General features: G+C 40.4%; 1 protein-coding gene across 3 annotated transcripts in view; it reads right to left on the bottom strand.

Moving 5' to 3' along the window:
- Positions 1-13520, bottom strand: part of LOC110502093 (zinc finger protein Helios-like) — a 32450-nt gene extending 18930 nt beyond the window's left edge. For 2 of the 3 annotated variants that reach the window (XM_036959166.1, XM_036959164.1), the window contains exons 1-2: positions 12168-13315; positions 7998-8044 (exon numbers count right to left, since the gene is read on the bottom strand). In XM_036959166.1, the coding sequence (XP_036815061.1) occupies positions 7998-8031 (34 nt within the window). In that variant the 5' untranslated portion in view covers positions 8032-8044; positions 12168-13315. The other variant, XM_036959165.1, reaches the window with a different exon arrangement.
- Positions 13521-13784: the final 264 nt, after the last annotated feature.

Genomic DNA, 13784 nt, shown 5'->3' on the forward strand with positions numbered 1-13784 from the left:
CAAGTTTTTACTCAAATGTGATGATATTTGGATGAAATCAGATCAAAGTATGATGACCAAAGTAATAAAAAATTAGTTTTACTTCGACATTGATAAAGTTTGATCATAAACCTTTTCACTCATCATTTTTAATGTTCCATTCAGGATTATCCAAATACTGGGAAAAAAAATATGTAACTTTGTACAACTTTAAAACACATATACAGTAAGAAAATTTGTCCGAATACATTTGGTCCCCTAAAATGGGGAGACTTTGTACAAAAAGTGCTGTATTTATATACAGATCACCCAATAAGGATAAAACATACATTTAAATTAAAGCTGTCTAAAACTCTGTTTCATAGTTTTACGCAATTTTACATGGGAATCAGAATGACAGTTTGGGACCTTTAAGAAGTAGTGGGGCTTGGCAGGTCATGTTTCAGAGGATGCATGTCTCGACATTCGCCTCTCCTGAGCCCGTTGGGAGTTGCAGCGATGAAACAAGGTCGTAACTACCAATTGGATATCATGAAAATGGGGTAAAATTATCAATAATAAAAAAATAACACTGTACTTAATGCTGATGCTGTTACACTTTGTCAGTTTCAGGGAATTATCACATTCAGTGCTATGCAATAACACCTCATATATAATTTTTAACACTAGGAAGTGTATATATAATAAACAAAAATACAAACACAACATGTAAAGTGTTAGTACCATGTTTCATGAGCTGAAATAAAAGATCCCAGAAATGTTCCATTTGCACTAAAAGCTTATATTTGTGCACAAATTGGTTTACATCCCTGTTAGTTAGCATTTATCATTTGCCAATTCACCTGAAAGGTATGCATATCAAGAAACTGATTAAACAGCATGATCATTACACAGGTACACCTTGTGCTGGGGACAATAAAAGACCTACTCTAAAATGTGCAGTTTTGTCGCAAAACGTAATGCCACAGAAGTCTCAAGTTTTGAAGAAGCGTGCAATTAGCATGCTGACTGCATGAACATCCATCAGAGCTGCTGCCAGAGAATTGAATGTACATTGTTCTACCATAAGCCACCTCTAACGTCATTCTATAGAATTTGGCAGTACGTCCAACCGGCCTCACAACCGTAGACCACGTCACGCCAGCCCAGGACCTCTACATCCAGATTCACCTGCGGGATCTTCTTAGACCAGACACGCGGACAGCTGATGAAATGGAATATTTCTGTCTGTAATAAAGTCCTTTGGTGGGAAAAAGTTAATTCTCATTGACTGGGCCTGGCTCCCTAGTGAGTGGGCCTATTCCCTCCCAAGCCCACCCATGGCTGTGCCCCTGCCCAGTCATGTGAAATCTATAAATTAGGGCCTAACGTATTTATTTGAATTGACTGATTTCCTTATATAAACTTTAACTCAGTAAAATCGTTGATATCGGTGCATATTGCATTTATATTTTGGTTCAGTAATAGTTTGCGCCAACGGTTTTATGCAACAACACCTCATAGTATTTTTAAACATTACACCAAGAGGTCCATAGTCCTTGATAAGGTGTTGGGTTAAGGACATTACAGTATTTTTTTTACAACTCCTTAATGTTACATGCTCTTATGTAAGCATTTATAAAAACTTCAGAATTGCCAGGAGACATTCTCTTACTTCAATTAACGTAACCATAGACCACCTAAACTGATACAACACTTCATCTCACAGGTGGCCAAAATGAACTAACGGTACTCCACGACCCCACTCCAACATAATTTCCGAGTGGGTTCCTGCTCAAACGTAATTATTAAACTTCTTGCAACATACAGTTGAAGTCTGAGGTTTACACACACTTAGGTTGGAGTCATTGAAACTCGTTTTTCAACCACTCCACTAACTTCTTGTTAACAAACTATAGTTTTGGCAAGTCGGTTAGGACATCTACTTTGTGCATGACACAAGTCATTACTTCACTTATAATTCACTGTATCACAATTCCAGTGGGTCAGAAGTTTACATACACTAAGTTGACTGTGCCTTTAAACAGCTTGGAAAATTCCAGAAAATTATGTCCTGGCTTTAGAAGCTTCTGATAGGCTAATTGACATCATTTGAGTCAATTGGAGGTGTCCGTGTGGATGTACATCAAGGCCGACCTTCAAACCCAGTGCCTCTTTGCTTGACAGCATGGGAAAATCATAAGAAATCAGCCAAGACCTCAGACATTTTTTTTGTAGACCTCCAAAAGTCTGGTTCATCCTTGGGAGCAATTTCCAAATGCCTGAAGGTACCACGTTCATCTGTACAAACAATAGTGCGCAAGAATAAACACCATGGGACCACGCAGCCGTCATACCGCTCAGGAAGGAGACGCGTTCTGTCTCCTAGAGATGAACGTACTTTAGTGTGAAAAGTGCAGATCAATCCCAGAACAACAGCAAAGGACCTTATGAAGCTGCTGGAAGAAACGGGTACAAAAGTGTCTATATGTCCACAGTAAAACGAGACATATTTTGTCATAAACTGAAAGCCCGCTCAGCTAGGAAGAAGCCACTGCTCCAAAACCGCCATAAAAAAGTCAGACTACAGTTTGCAACTGCACATGGGGACAAAGATCATACTTTTTGGATACATTTCCTCTGGTCTGATGAAACAAAAATATAATTGTTTGGCCATAATGACCACTGTTATGTTTGGAGGAAAAAGGGGGAGGCTTGCAAGCCAAAGAACACCATCCCAACCGTGAAGAACGAGGGTGGCAGCATCATGTCGTGGGGGTGCTTTGCTGCAGGAGGGACTGGTAAACTTCACAAAATAGATGGCATCATGAGGGGGAAATTATGTGGATGTATTGTAGCAACATTACAAGACATCAGTCAGGAAGTTAAACCTTGGTTGCAAACGGGTCTTCCAAATGGACAATGACCCCAAGCATACTTCCAAAGTTGTGGAAAAATGGCTTAAGGACAACAAAGTCAAGGTATTGGAGTGGCCATCAAATCTTTGACCTCAAGGCCTACACACCTGACTCAGTTACACCAGCTCTGTCAGGAGGAATGGGCCAAAATTCACACAACTTATTGTGGGAAGCATGTGGAAGGCTACCCGAAACGTTTGACCCAAGTTAAACAATTTAAAGGCAATGCTACCAAATACTAAATGGAGTGTATGTAAACGTCTGACCCAGTGGGAATGTGATGAAAGAAAGAAAACCTGAAATAAATCATTCTCTCTATTATTATTCTGACATTTCACATTCTTAAAGTAAGTGGTGATCCCAACTGACCTAAAACAGGGCATTTTTACTAGGATTAAATGTCAGGAATTGTGAAAAAATGAATTTAAATGTATTTGGCTAAGGTGTATGTAAACTTCCGACTTCACCTGTACCTCTTAAGACCTTATTTAAGATACCTTTTTTTTTGCCTAATAGAGTGGCCTTAAACTCACTTTCAACAGACCAAATTATGCTGGTTTGCAAAGTGATATGTAGTTTCTATTGGACAGCAGCCAGAGTTAGGATGGCAACAACCAACAGTTTTATTCATCTGAAACCTGCACTCCAAACAAATTGGTAAATTAAACTACCTAAACCATTTAAACTGGAATAACCATTTCATCAACGGGTGCTATAAATCTAACTAACTGATTGGATTAGTTTAGAAAATGTGTATTTAACTTTGTGTAGCATATGATTAATATATCAATCAATCAAGAACATGCCAAAACACAGCTGGAAAAAAACCTATCCTAAAAAAAATCTACCTGCAGGAAAGCATGCTGGGAAATATTTCAATGATGGGTGTGGTTTTAAACTTGTGGCGAGGCGGCATTTGCCACAGCACTTTTCAAAATGTATTTGAGGGAAGCACATGGGGAGTGTGGCGAAGTCAGGTAGGAGACCTGCTCCAACTCCCCGTAATTACCGTGGAGAGAGATGGACCGGGCAGGCACCGTGCACGGTGTCCCCGGTGCGCATGCATAGCCCGGTGCAGTACATTGCAGCACCTCGTATCGGCCGGGCTAGAGTGGGCATCGAGCCAGGTGCCATGAAGCCGGCTCAGCGCATGTGATCTCCAGTACGTCTCCTCGGGCTGGGGTACGTGACACCAGCCCTACACATGGTGTCCCCGGTTCGCCAGCACAGCCCAGTGCGGGCTATTCCACCTCACCGCAGAGGCCTGGCTAAGGGGAGCATTCAGCCAGGTAGGGTTGGGCAGGCTCGGTGCTCGAGACCTCCAGTGCGCCTTCACGGTCCGGTCTATCCGGAGCCAGGAGCTGCCAGAGTCTCCCGCCAGCCAGGAGCTGCCAGAGTCTCCCACCAGCCAGGAGCTGCCAGAGCCGTCAGTCAGCCAGGCGCTGCTAGAATCGCCCTTCACTCCGGAGCTGCCGGAGTCTCCCGTCCGTTCGGTCCCCAGTCCGAGGTCGGCGGCGAGGGTCGGCGTTTTTAAGAGGCCACGGAGGCGGATAAAGAGGCGGAAAAAAAATATGGTGACGTGGGGTCCACGTCCCACGCCAGATCCGCCACCACGGACAAACGCCCACCCAGAGCTTCCCCTATAGGTTCAGGTTTTGCGGCCGGAGTCCGCACCTTTGGGGGGGTACTGTCACGTTCTGATCTTAGTTCCTTTGTTTTGTCTTTGTTTTTAGTATGGTCAGGGCGTGAGTTGGGGTGGGCAGTCTGTTTGGTTTTCTATGTTGTATTTTGCGTTTGGCCTGGTATGGTTTTGTTAGTCTCTGATTGAGGCAGGTGTCGTTAGTCTCTGATTGAGAATCATACTTAGGTAGCCTTTTCCCACCAGTGTTTCGTGGGTGAGTGTTTTCTGTGTCTGTGTGTTCCACACGGAACTTCTTCGGTTCTCGTTTCTGTCTTTCACTTTGTTATTTTGTATTTGTATAGTGTTCAGTTTTTATTATTAAAATGGACACACACCACGCTGCAAATTGGTCCGACCTCTCTTACTCCTCATCAGAGGAAGACGAATCCGTTTCAATCTGCATAGTCTAGCCTACTATGCGCCCTGTGCCACTTGCCAGGTTAAACGAACCGGTAACATTGTGAATTTATAGGCCATTTGTTTGTGAGAAAATGTCAACGCGATCAAATTTGGTTTATGTTCTAACATTCTTTAAAATATAGTTAATATGAACAAGTACAAGATTGCTGCAGTTTGACTGGCTTTTCCTCCTCCCCAAGGACAGGAGCTTTTCCAGCAGTTTTTTAAACCATGTGATCTGCTTAGAAAAACTCTGGTCCCATTGTAGCCCATAATAAACCTTTTTACAACATTTTTTTTTTGCCATACCGCTCTGGGACCTGTGGTGCCACCTCTGCAGGATTTTGATGAGAATGTTGTACTTTCCACAGAGTAATACTGACACAATCACACTCTCACACTCAACTCTGGTTATTAACACCAACACTGGGATTATTTTAGACCACTAAGTAATAATTTAACACCAACAGAGTTAATGTAACACCTGAATAAACAGTATAAATGTTACACTGAAAAATCAACACTAGGTAACACTGGCCCATTTGCAGTGTAAGTCCCTAATCAAACATAGTGCCACACCGATCTTTGCAATCCGTTGCTAGTTCCCCAACAACACTTCCAGTAGCAAAGATATTTTCCCTGGGTGGTCCACCATCCAAGTCCCAACCAGGCCCATCACTTAGGCTTAACCAGGCCACCACAGGAGTGCAGGATGGAACATGTATTGCTAGTGGCCACTGCATCTGTCAGCCTCATGTCCTATCCATACAGATCAGATCAGATTGCATCCTCTTAGCACCCACCCTGACACACAGGCACGGCTATAAGATAGCTGTCCTGTCCACTCAAAGGTAGAGCTGTCCAATCCCTTCTACAGCCTGACCCCAGGGGAGCCTCTCAGCCAAAACAGAAGCAACACCACAGCACCTCCACTGACCCAGGTGTCAAATCCCACATGAGCCACACCAGAGCAAAGACAACACTTTACCAGCTAGCACATTATACAGGAAAGTACCGGAGATGTCATAGAGACAATGGCCACTTCAGTCCAACAGTTAATCTTCAATCTTCATGCTTCCCCTATGGAGACTAAAACAAAATGCTAGTATTATATGTGGTAGACTAGTGTTCCATTGTTGTGATTGGCTGCTGCTGAGTGAGGCACTCTGGGAGTCGCGGTCCATGACCATGATGACACAATCCCTGGGTCTGGTCTCAGGTTGCAAGCCACGCTGAAGTTGAAGGAAATCTCAGGTGACCGACGGGCGGCTATCCCTTGGCAGTGCTGTCTGTCGTAGAGACAGGAGTCGCTCTATGACTGGATACGACAGGCTTTCCCATTACTGTGCTAAGTGTTGATGCCTTGACGACTCTGTGTGGTCGATCAGGTTAGGTAAAGGCACAGTGGCTCAAAGATGATATGTACTAGTAGCATCGGAATGTTGATGGTCCTATGTTTCATGTCCTTGTAATTATTATTGAAAACCTTAATGGCATCAAACGTGTTCATCATCTGCTATTCCTCATACAATCCTTAAAATTGCAGCTCATTGCTCCCAAAGTGAACCCGCGGGCCAGATTGAGGAGTAACTGGGGCAGACAACACATACAAAACACACACACACACAGTTTGCTGTGTCAAAATCAGAGCTTTGACTGGCACCATACATTAGTTGACTCAATACTGTATGAACCGCCACAACATTTCTGTACATCAGGGCCAAGACCCAGATGACTTGTTTAGACAGGGAAGGTAACCAGAGAAAGATGATGTGTGTAACACATCAGATATAGATGGTTCCATGTGTAGGCGGCGTGGCCAAAAGGAAAATACAATTTATGAAAATGGCAAAGAGAGAACAAGACCTGATAAACATGTTGGCTTCTGTAGGCCGTTTTATGAAGTGAGTTGAGAACGTGTTTCATCAAATGATCATCAACATCTGGTTGGCTGGTTAAATATATACTGTACTTTACAAGTGGGGAGCACTTCAATAAGCCACAGATACTGGAATGACATGAACTTTGAACAAGAGGTTTGGAACTGTGCAGGACTATTTCCCTATTTCCACACAGGCAGCACAGGCAGGAGCAAGGATCTGGTTTTTCCAGTCAAACCATCAACCTCCAGACCATTCCTCCACACTGTAAGAGACAGAGATCTCATTCATCAGCTTTCCTTTAACAATTTAGAGGAGATATGGCAGTATGCTTCAAACATGGATTGGAACAGAGGGCACTATAATGGCTATATCCTACTCCATCCTACTTTTTCCTTCACACTATAACCTCACTATACCATATTTTGCTCCAGTCATCCCAAAACTATTTTCAACACCTGCAACAAGGAGTTATCAAACTCCAGATGATCAGTGTGTTCTATCAGAGGGAATCTGTGGAGGGGAGAAAGAGGAGGGAAGTATCACTGTGCCTGGTACAGCACCACCCTACTGATAAGACATCTCTAGGGGAGCCAAGAAGTAGTTGGCCCTTTTACAGGATCAGAACACATGCAGCTCGTGTCTCTCTCCTCTTATCGGAGTAGTAAAGCAGAATGACTTCCTCATCTCAGCTGTGTGGAACACGTTCACCTATCCTTGCGTACACTTCCATATCTGTATGAGAGTCAACTGTATTTGTTAAAAAATAGTGTGGCCTCAGCCTTGCCCCATACCTTTGACCATAACTCAGCTGTGCAAAACATCACAACATCATGACATTCTCAAATGTCTGATTGCTTTAGCATAAAACCACTTTAGGAATCAATAACTCTCAGAAACAACCAGAAATGAAAGAGGAGACTGGACTAAATACTAATTATAGTTGGATTATAACCAAAATGATGACAAAAACGGCCTCAAAATGTGGAAAATTGATTAGAAAGACCATAAAACAACATTAAAAAAACTACATAAAATGGTGAATAAGAGACACATCCAGTATCCACAACTTAAAACACGATGTCACAAACCGTTTAAAGACTTTTAAGAGTTATATGTCAATATTATTTTGGTTAGAGCGTGATTGAAGAGTTGACCTACTTGCAGAGTATACATCAGTTGCCTCTGTTTCCATAGTTGGGGGAGAGCTGTAGGTATCAAAAAGAAACAGCAAGTTAGAGCACTCCAGCTGTACCACAGTGCTTACTCTCCTTCTAACCTCTTCTAAATCCTAATGGAATAAAACAGTGTATACTGTTTGGTTGGAGTGATTTATTTGTACATTACTTTAGGTAACAGTTTGTAATAGATTTAATGAATGAGCCATTATGAATGATTATAAATATTTAGAAATGCCGAATTAGAGGATACATTGATTTTGAAACAGGCATGATTATTATTTAACAAATATATTACAATGAAAGTTGAGTGAAAATAAATCAATAAAATCTATCACTGATAACATTTGAGAATGTACAAACATGATACAGAGTTCAATATGAAGACAAAGATGCACGTGTTTTAGTTTTGGCTTTTGAGGTTCCGAAATACTTTAATCTAGCATCCCTGCAACATAAAACTCTATGGTTCAACTTCCCAAAATGCTGCTGAAGTGCTGGTGGATTGTAAAGTGTTAGCCTCTGAATAGAATACAGTGGCTCATAGAAAGTTGCGCGATTAGAGAAGTAACAAATATATCGAGCTCAAACTATATTATGGGTTACAAATGTACATAGAGTCAGAAGACCAATGTTCCCAGTTCTAGTAGTTTCAGACCCTCTGAACAAAAGGCCTTAAACTCAAATGAAATATAGTAATAGTAGTATAGAGAATAGTAATATGGTGCATACCACCACTGGCCAATTTCATGTCTGCGATCAGGGTGACATTTTGTATACATGTATTATCTGTTGGAGGTTCAGGTGAGATTGTATACTATTGATGTTTACATGTACACTCAGTGTACAAAACATTAGGAACACCTGCTGTTTCCATGACATAGACTGGTCCAGGTGAATCCAGGTGAAAGCTATGATCCTTTATTGATGTCACTTGTTAAATCCATTGCAATCAGTGTAGATGAAGTGGAGGAGACTTTTAAGCCTTGATACAATTGAGACTTGGATTGTGTATGTTTGCCATTCAGGGGGTGAAAGACAAAATATTTCAGTGCCTTTGAACGGGGTATGGTTGTAGGTGCCAGTTACACCGGTTTGAGTGTGTCAAGAACTGCAACGCTGCTGTTTTTTTCACACTCAACAGTTTCCGTGTGTATCAAGAATGGTCCACCACCGAAAGGACGTCCAGCCAACTTGACACAACTGGGGGAAGCATTGGAGTCAACATGGGCCAGCATCCCTGTGGAATGCTTTCGTCACCTTGTAGACCCGATGAATTGAGACTGTTCTAAGGGCAAAATAGGGTGCAATTCATTATTAGGAAGGTATTCCTAATGTTTTGTAAGTGTCAGTGTATGTTCATTGTGCGTGTGCGTGTGTGCGTGTGCATGTGCGTGTGCGTGTGTGTGTGTGTTTGTAATTATCCTGAACTTCTGAAATACTGAATATGTCCTTTTCTGCAGTCAAATGTCACAGCTAAATTGGACAGTCCAGTTCCAGGTTTACTCTCTCTGCTTTCCTAGATGTTTTTGTTATGTCTGGTCAGGTCACCTGAGATTAAATAAGCGTTGTACCTTCAGAAAGTATTCACACCCCTTGACTTTTCCGACATTTTGTTGTGTTACAGCCTGAATTTAAAATGTATTTAATTACATTGTTTTTGTCACTGGCCTACATTCAATACCCCATATTTTAAAGTGAAATAATGTTCTTCGACATTTTTTACAAATGTATGAAAAATGAAAAGTTTAAATGTCTTGAGTCAATATGTATTCAATCCAACTGTGATGGCAATCTTAAATAAGTTCAGGAGTAAAATCATGCTTAACAAGTCACATAATAAGTTGCATGGACTCACTCTGTGTGCAATAATAGTGCTTAACATAATTTTTTAATGACTACATCATCTAACACATACAATTATCTGTATTTATCTGTAAGGTCCCACAGTCGAGCAGTGAATTTCAAACACAGATTCAACCACAAAAAAACAGGTAGGTTTTCAATGCCTTGCGAAGAAGGACATAAAAACCAGACATTGAATATCCCTTTGAGCATGGTGAAGTTATTAATTCCACTTTGGATGGTGTATCAATAGACCCAGTCACTACAAAGATACAGGCGTCTTTCCGAACTCAGCTGCCAGAGAGGATGGAAACTGCTCAGGGATTTCACCATGAAGCCAATGGTGACTTTAAAACAGTTACAAAGTTTAATGGCTGTGATAGAAGAAAACTGAGGATGGATCAACAACATTGTAGTTACTCCACAATACTAACCTAAATGACAGAGTGAAAAGACTGTACAGGATGAAAAATATTCCAAAAAATATTTTCAATAAGGCACGAAAGTAAAACTGGAGAAAAAAAATGTGGCAAAAAGATGAACTTCATGTCCTGAATACAGTCTTATGTTTGGGTCAAATCCAACTCAACGCATCACTGATTACCACTCTTCATATTTTCAAGCATGGTGGTGGCTATATCATGTTATAGGGAGTTTTTTGGGGGTGGTTAAAAAATAAACGGAATAGAGCTAAGCACAGCCAATCCTAGAGGAAAACCTGTTTCTGTCTGCTTTCCAATAGACACTGGAAGACAAATTCACCTTTCAGCAGGACAATAACCTAAAACACAAGGCCAAATATACACTGGAGTTGCTTACCAAGACAATGTTGAATGGTCCTGAGTGGCCTAGCTAGTTTTGAGTTAAATCTGATTGAAAATGTATGGCAATACTTGAAAATGGCTTTCAAGCAATGAGCAAATACTGTACAATCCAGGTATGCAAAGCTCTTAGAGACGTACCCTGAAATACTCACAGCTGTAATCGCTTCCAAAGGTGATTCTAACATGGATTGACTGAGGGATGTGAATAGTTATATAAATGAAATATTTTTGTATTTAATTTTCAATAAATGTGAAAAAATTCCTAAAAACATGTTTTCAGATTGTTATTGTGGAGTATTGTTTATAGATGGGTGAGAACAAAAGAGGTAGGTAATCTAGGTAATCTAGGTAATCCATTTTGAATTATGGCTGTAACACAACAAAATGCTGAATAAGTCAAGGGGTATGAATACATTGTAGGGCATTGTATGACTCACAAGAGGACAATAAAGTAATATTTCAGTTGTAAAAATAAAACCGCATTAAGGCCCAATCTTGAGGACAGACCAAGCAAAACATTTTCTACTGTGAACTAGCATACAGATGTCAACATTTTCTACTGTGAACTAGCATACAGATGTCAACATTTTGGCAAATGTCTTGTGTATGATGGCCACTTTTATCTACATACAATAATAATCACACAAGACATATTTATAGCAAGTCAATCAAAAATGGCATGCACTTTGGCTACATATTCCTTCATAATTAACACTTCAATAATTAGGAAACCAATTACAATGGAAATATTTGTTTTACCTAAGACTAGGAGAGATAACATGTCTGTTTTTTAAGAGTATGTTCTATGGAAAAATAGTAAAAACTATATGCTGAATTAAAAGTCATATGTGGTTGACTAGGCTATTCAAATAAATAAATAAATACTAAATAGTTGTTAATACTCTAAAGTTTAGAGCGCTTAGCAGCCTAAGTATACAAGTTATTACATTCCGTCAATATATTTTATTTTATACTTTTGACAATTGAGATAAGTGCTTCGTCAGCAATAAACGGAAAGCCCTTAAGTATTTGCACCAACAATCCGCGCCTCCGCTGTGGACACCAGTCCCTAGACGCTCAGTCGTGGCACGTGTGTTGGCTTATCTGACAGCCCAAGATCTCCCTTTAGTTTAAAACAACATATGGGTTGATTATTTTAATTACACGATCGAAATCAAGCCATATGTTGACAGAATCAGCCGCCACCTGTTATTGTATGATTTGAGCAATCGAATGGGTAGCCCTGTCAATTTATCGATCAATCGCTCAGAAAGAGTAAGCAGAATGAGGACCATTGAAGTTAAAAGTTAATCTGTTGCGACTAGGTAAAAACAATGCTGTTAAGTTATTATAAATGTGTTACAAAGTTAGTACGCAAAGTATTCGTGTAGGAATGGTAGCCTAATAATTTTAAATGCATAATAATTTGTATGGTTCTGATAACCAGACTTGATAAATTGACAAAATGTTCAACTTAATATTACCTTTCAGTGTCTCCCCTGTGCAAGTCAGTGATCTTCGTCAATGGAAGTCGCACCTCGTTCTAAAATACAAATTAAAACCCCCAGTTGTCTAATATGTATTTGATAGACAATTAATAATGTAGAGTCTACTCTCCTCTTTTTAAAAAGTAGGACACCTAAAATAAAAACTTCAGTTGAATATACCACGGTCCTGTCCTGCATACAAACTGAATAAAGTTTAGGAACATGGCAGCACACTCCTCAATAAGTAGCTTTGGTAGTTACTTCCTCTGTGCTGAACTAGCCTGTCAACTTTTTCACCTCAGCCCGCACGCACCTTCCCTTTATGTACAGTATGTATCCTATAATATTCTATGAAGTACACCTTGATTAGCCAAAATATGGGCACTTCAACAGTTATAGACTGTGTATTACTGGATTTTGTATTTATTAAAGCAGGTCGGGGAAGATGTAACTTGCTTTTAGACTAAATGAAAGAAACAAAGGAACAAAGAAAGAAAGAAAGCGTAGAATATAACTGGATCCACCGGTTCCTATGGAATTAGCCAAATAAAAGGAGTAGGGAGCAGCCTATTTTTGGCCGAGGGATTCTAAGGAATCGGATAAGCATCGTTATTCAAAAGGTATTGGATGAGGTGTAAGAGTGAGTGTGTCAGTGGGCAGTCCAAGAGAGATATGACAGACTGATAGTCCATGCTGTCTCGTAGTAACCTGTCATTCACATGCAGGTGCAGGTAGAAAGATATTTCAACAGACAAAACGTCTCCTCAATAATTGTGCCCATTCTATCTCTATAGCCTAATTCAATAAAATACGAGAGTATCTCCCTTGACACTGCAATTTGGGTTCAAAGCATTTCGAATCATGTCATAGAAAGACTTTGCAGAAGCCCCCACTGCTGCATCAACAGGTATCCGACCATTGTGCAGTCCAGAGCCGTCTGATGTTTATTAGTGAAATGCACCTGTCTCGCTGAATTCCGTGTCTGTGTAGATTGCAGCACGATTTGCATTGTCTGGAATCTGGATCAATGGTCGGATGTTGAGCGTTTATCCACGGACATATTTTAGATCATCATCATAGCAGACAAACTGTCATCCTTGTAGGCTAAATAAATATATAATTATCGCTATTTATTTTCTTTATTTCGTTACCTTATAATCGCAGGAGATTAAATAATCCCATCACCTATGCTGTGAGGTAAGAACTACACATGTTCACCCATTGGAATGTCTTGCTTGGAATACAATGCAATGTAATACAGAAATTCCGCAGGCAACAACAGTTAATCCTCCAATACTTCCTCCATCTTCGAAAGCAGAGCAGACGAGCCGCCGAGTGTCTGTTCTGGGAACCTGGTCTAACACAGAGAAACGGATCTCTCTCTCTCTGGCTGTCTGTGCTGTAGCTGCTCGGCAATCGATTACAGTACTTCACAGCCTGTTGCTTTTGTATTTAACACATTGACAAAAAGTTTAAAATAACAGTAAGGCATTTTTATTTTGAGTAAATGGTGAAAACAATGATTGAATATGACAAATTAGGATGATAATAAATAAATGATAAAAGGATCATAGTAATAATAAAGCTAATAGTGCTTATTAATTAGGCTACGGT

Source organism: Oncorhynchus mykiss, chromosome 22 (assembly GCF_013265735.2).
Source record: "Oncorhynchus mykiss isolate Arlee chromosome 22, USDA_OmykA_1.1, whole genome shotgun sequence".
In the NCBI taxonomy this organism is placed as follows: Eukaryota; Metazoa; Chordata; class Actinopteri; order Salmoniformes; family Salmonidae; genus Oncorhynchus; species Oncorhynchus mykiss.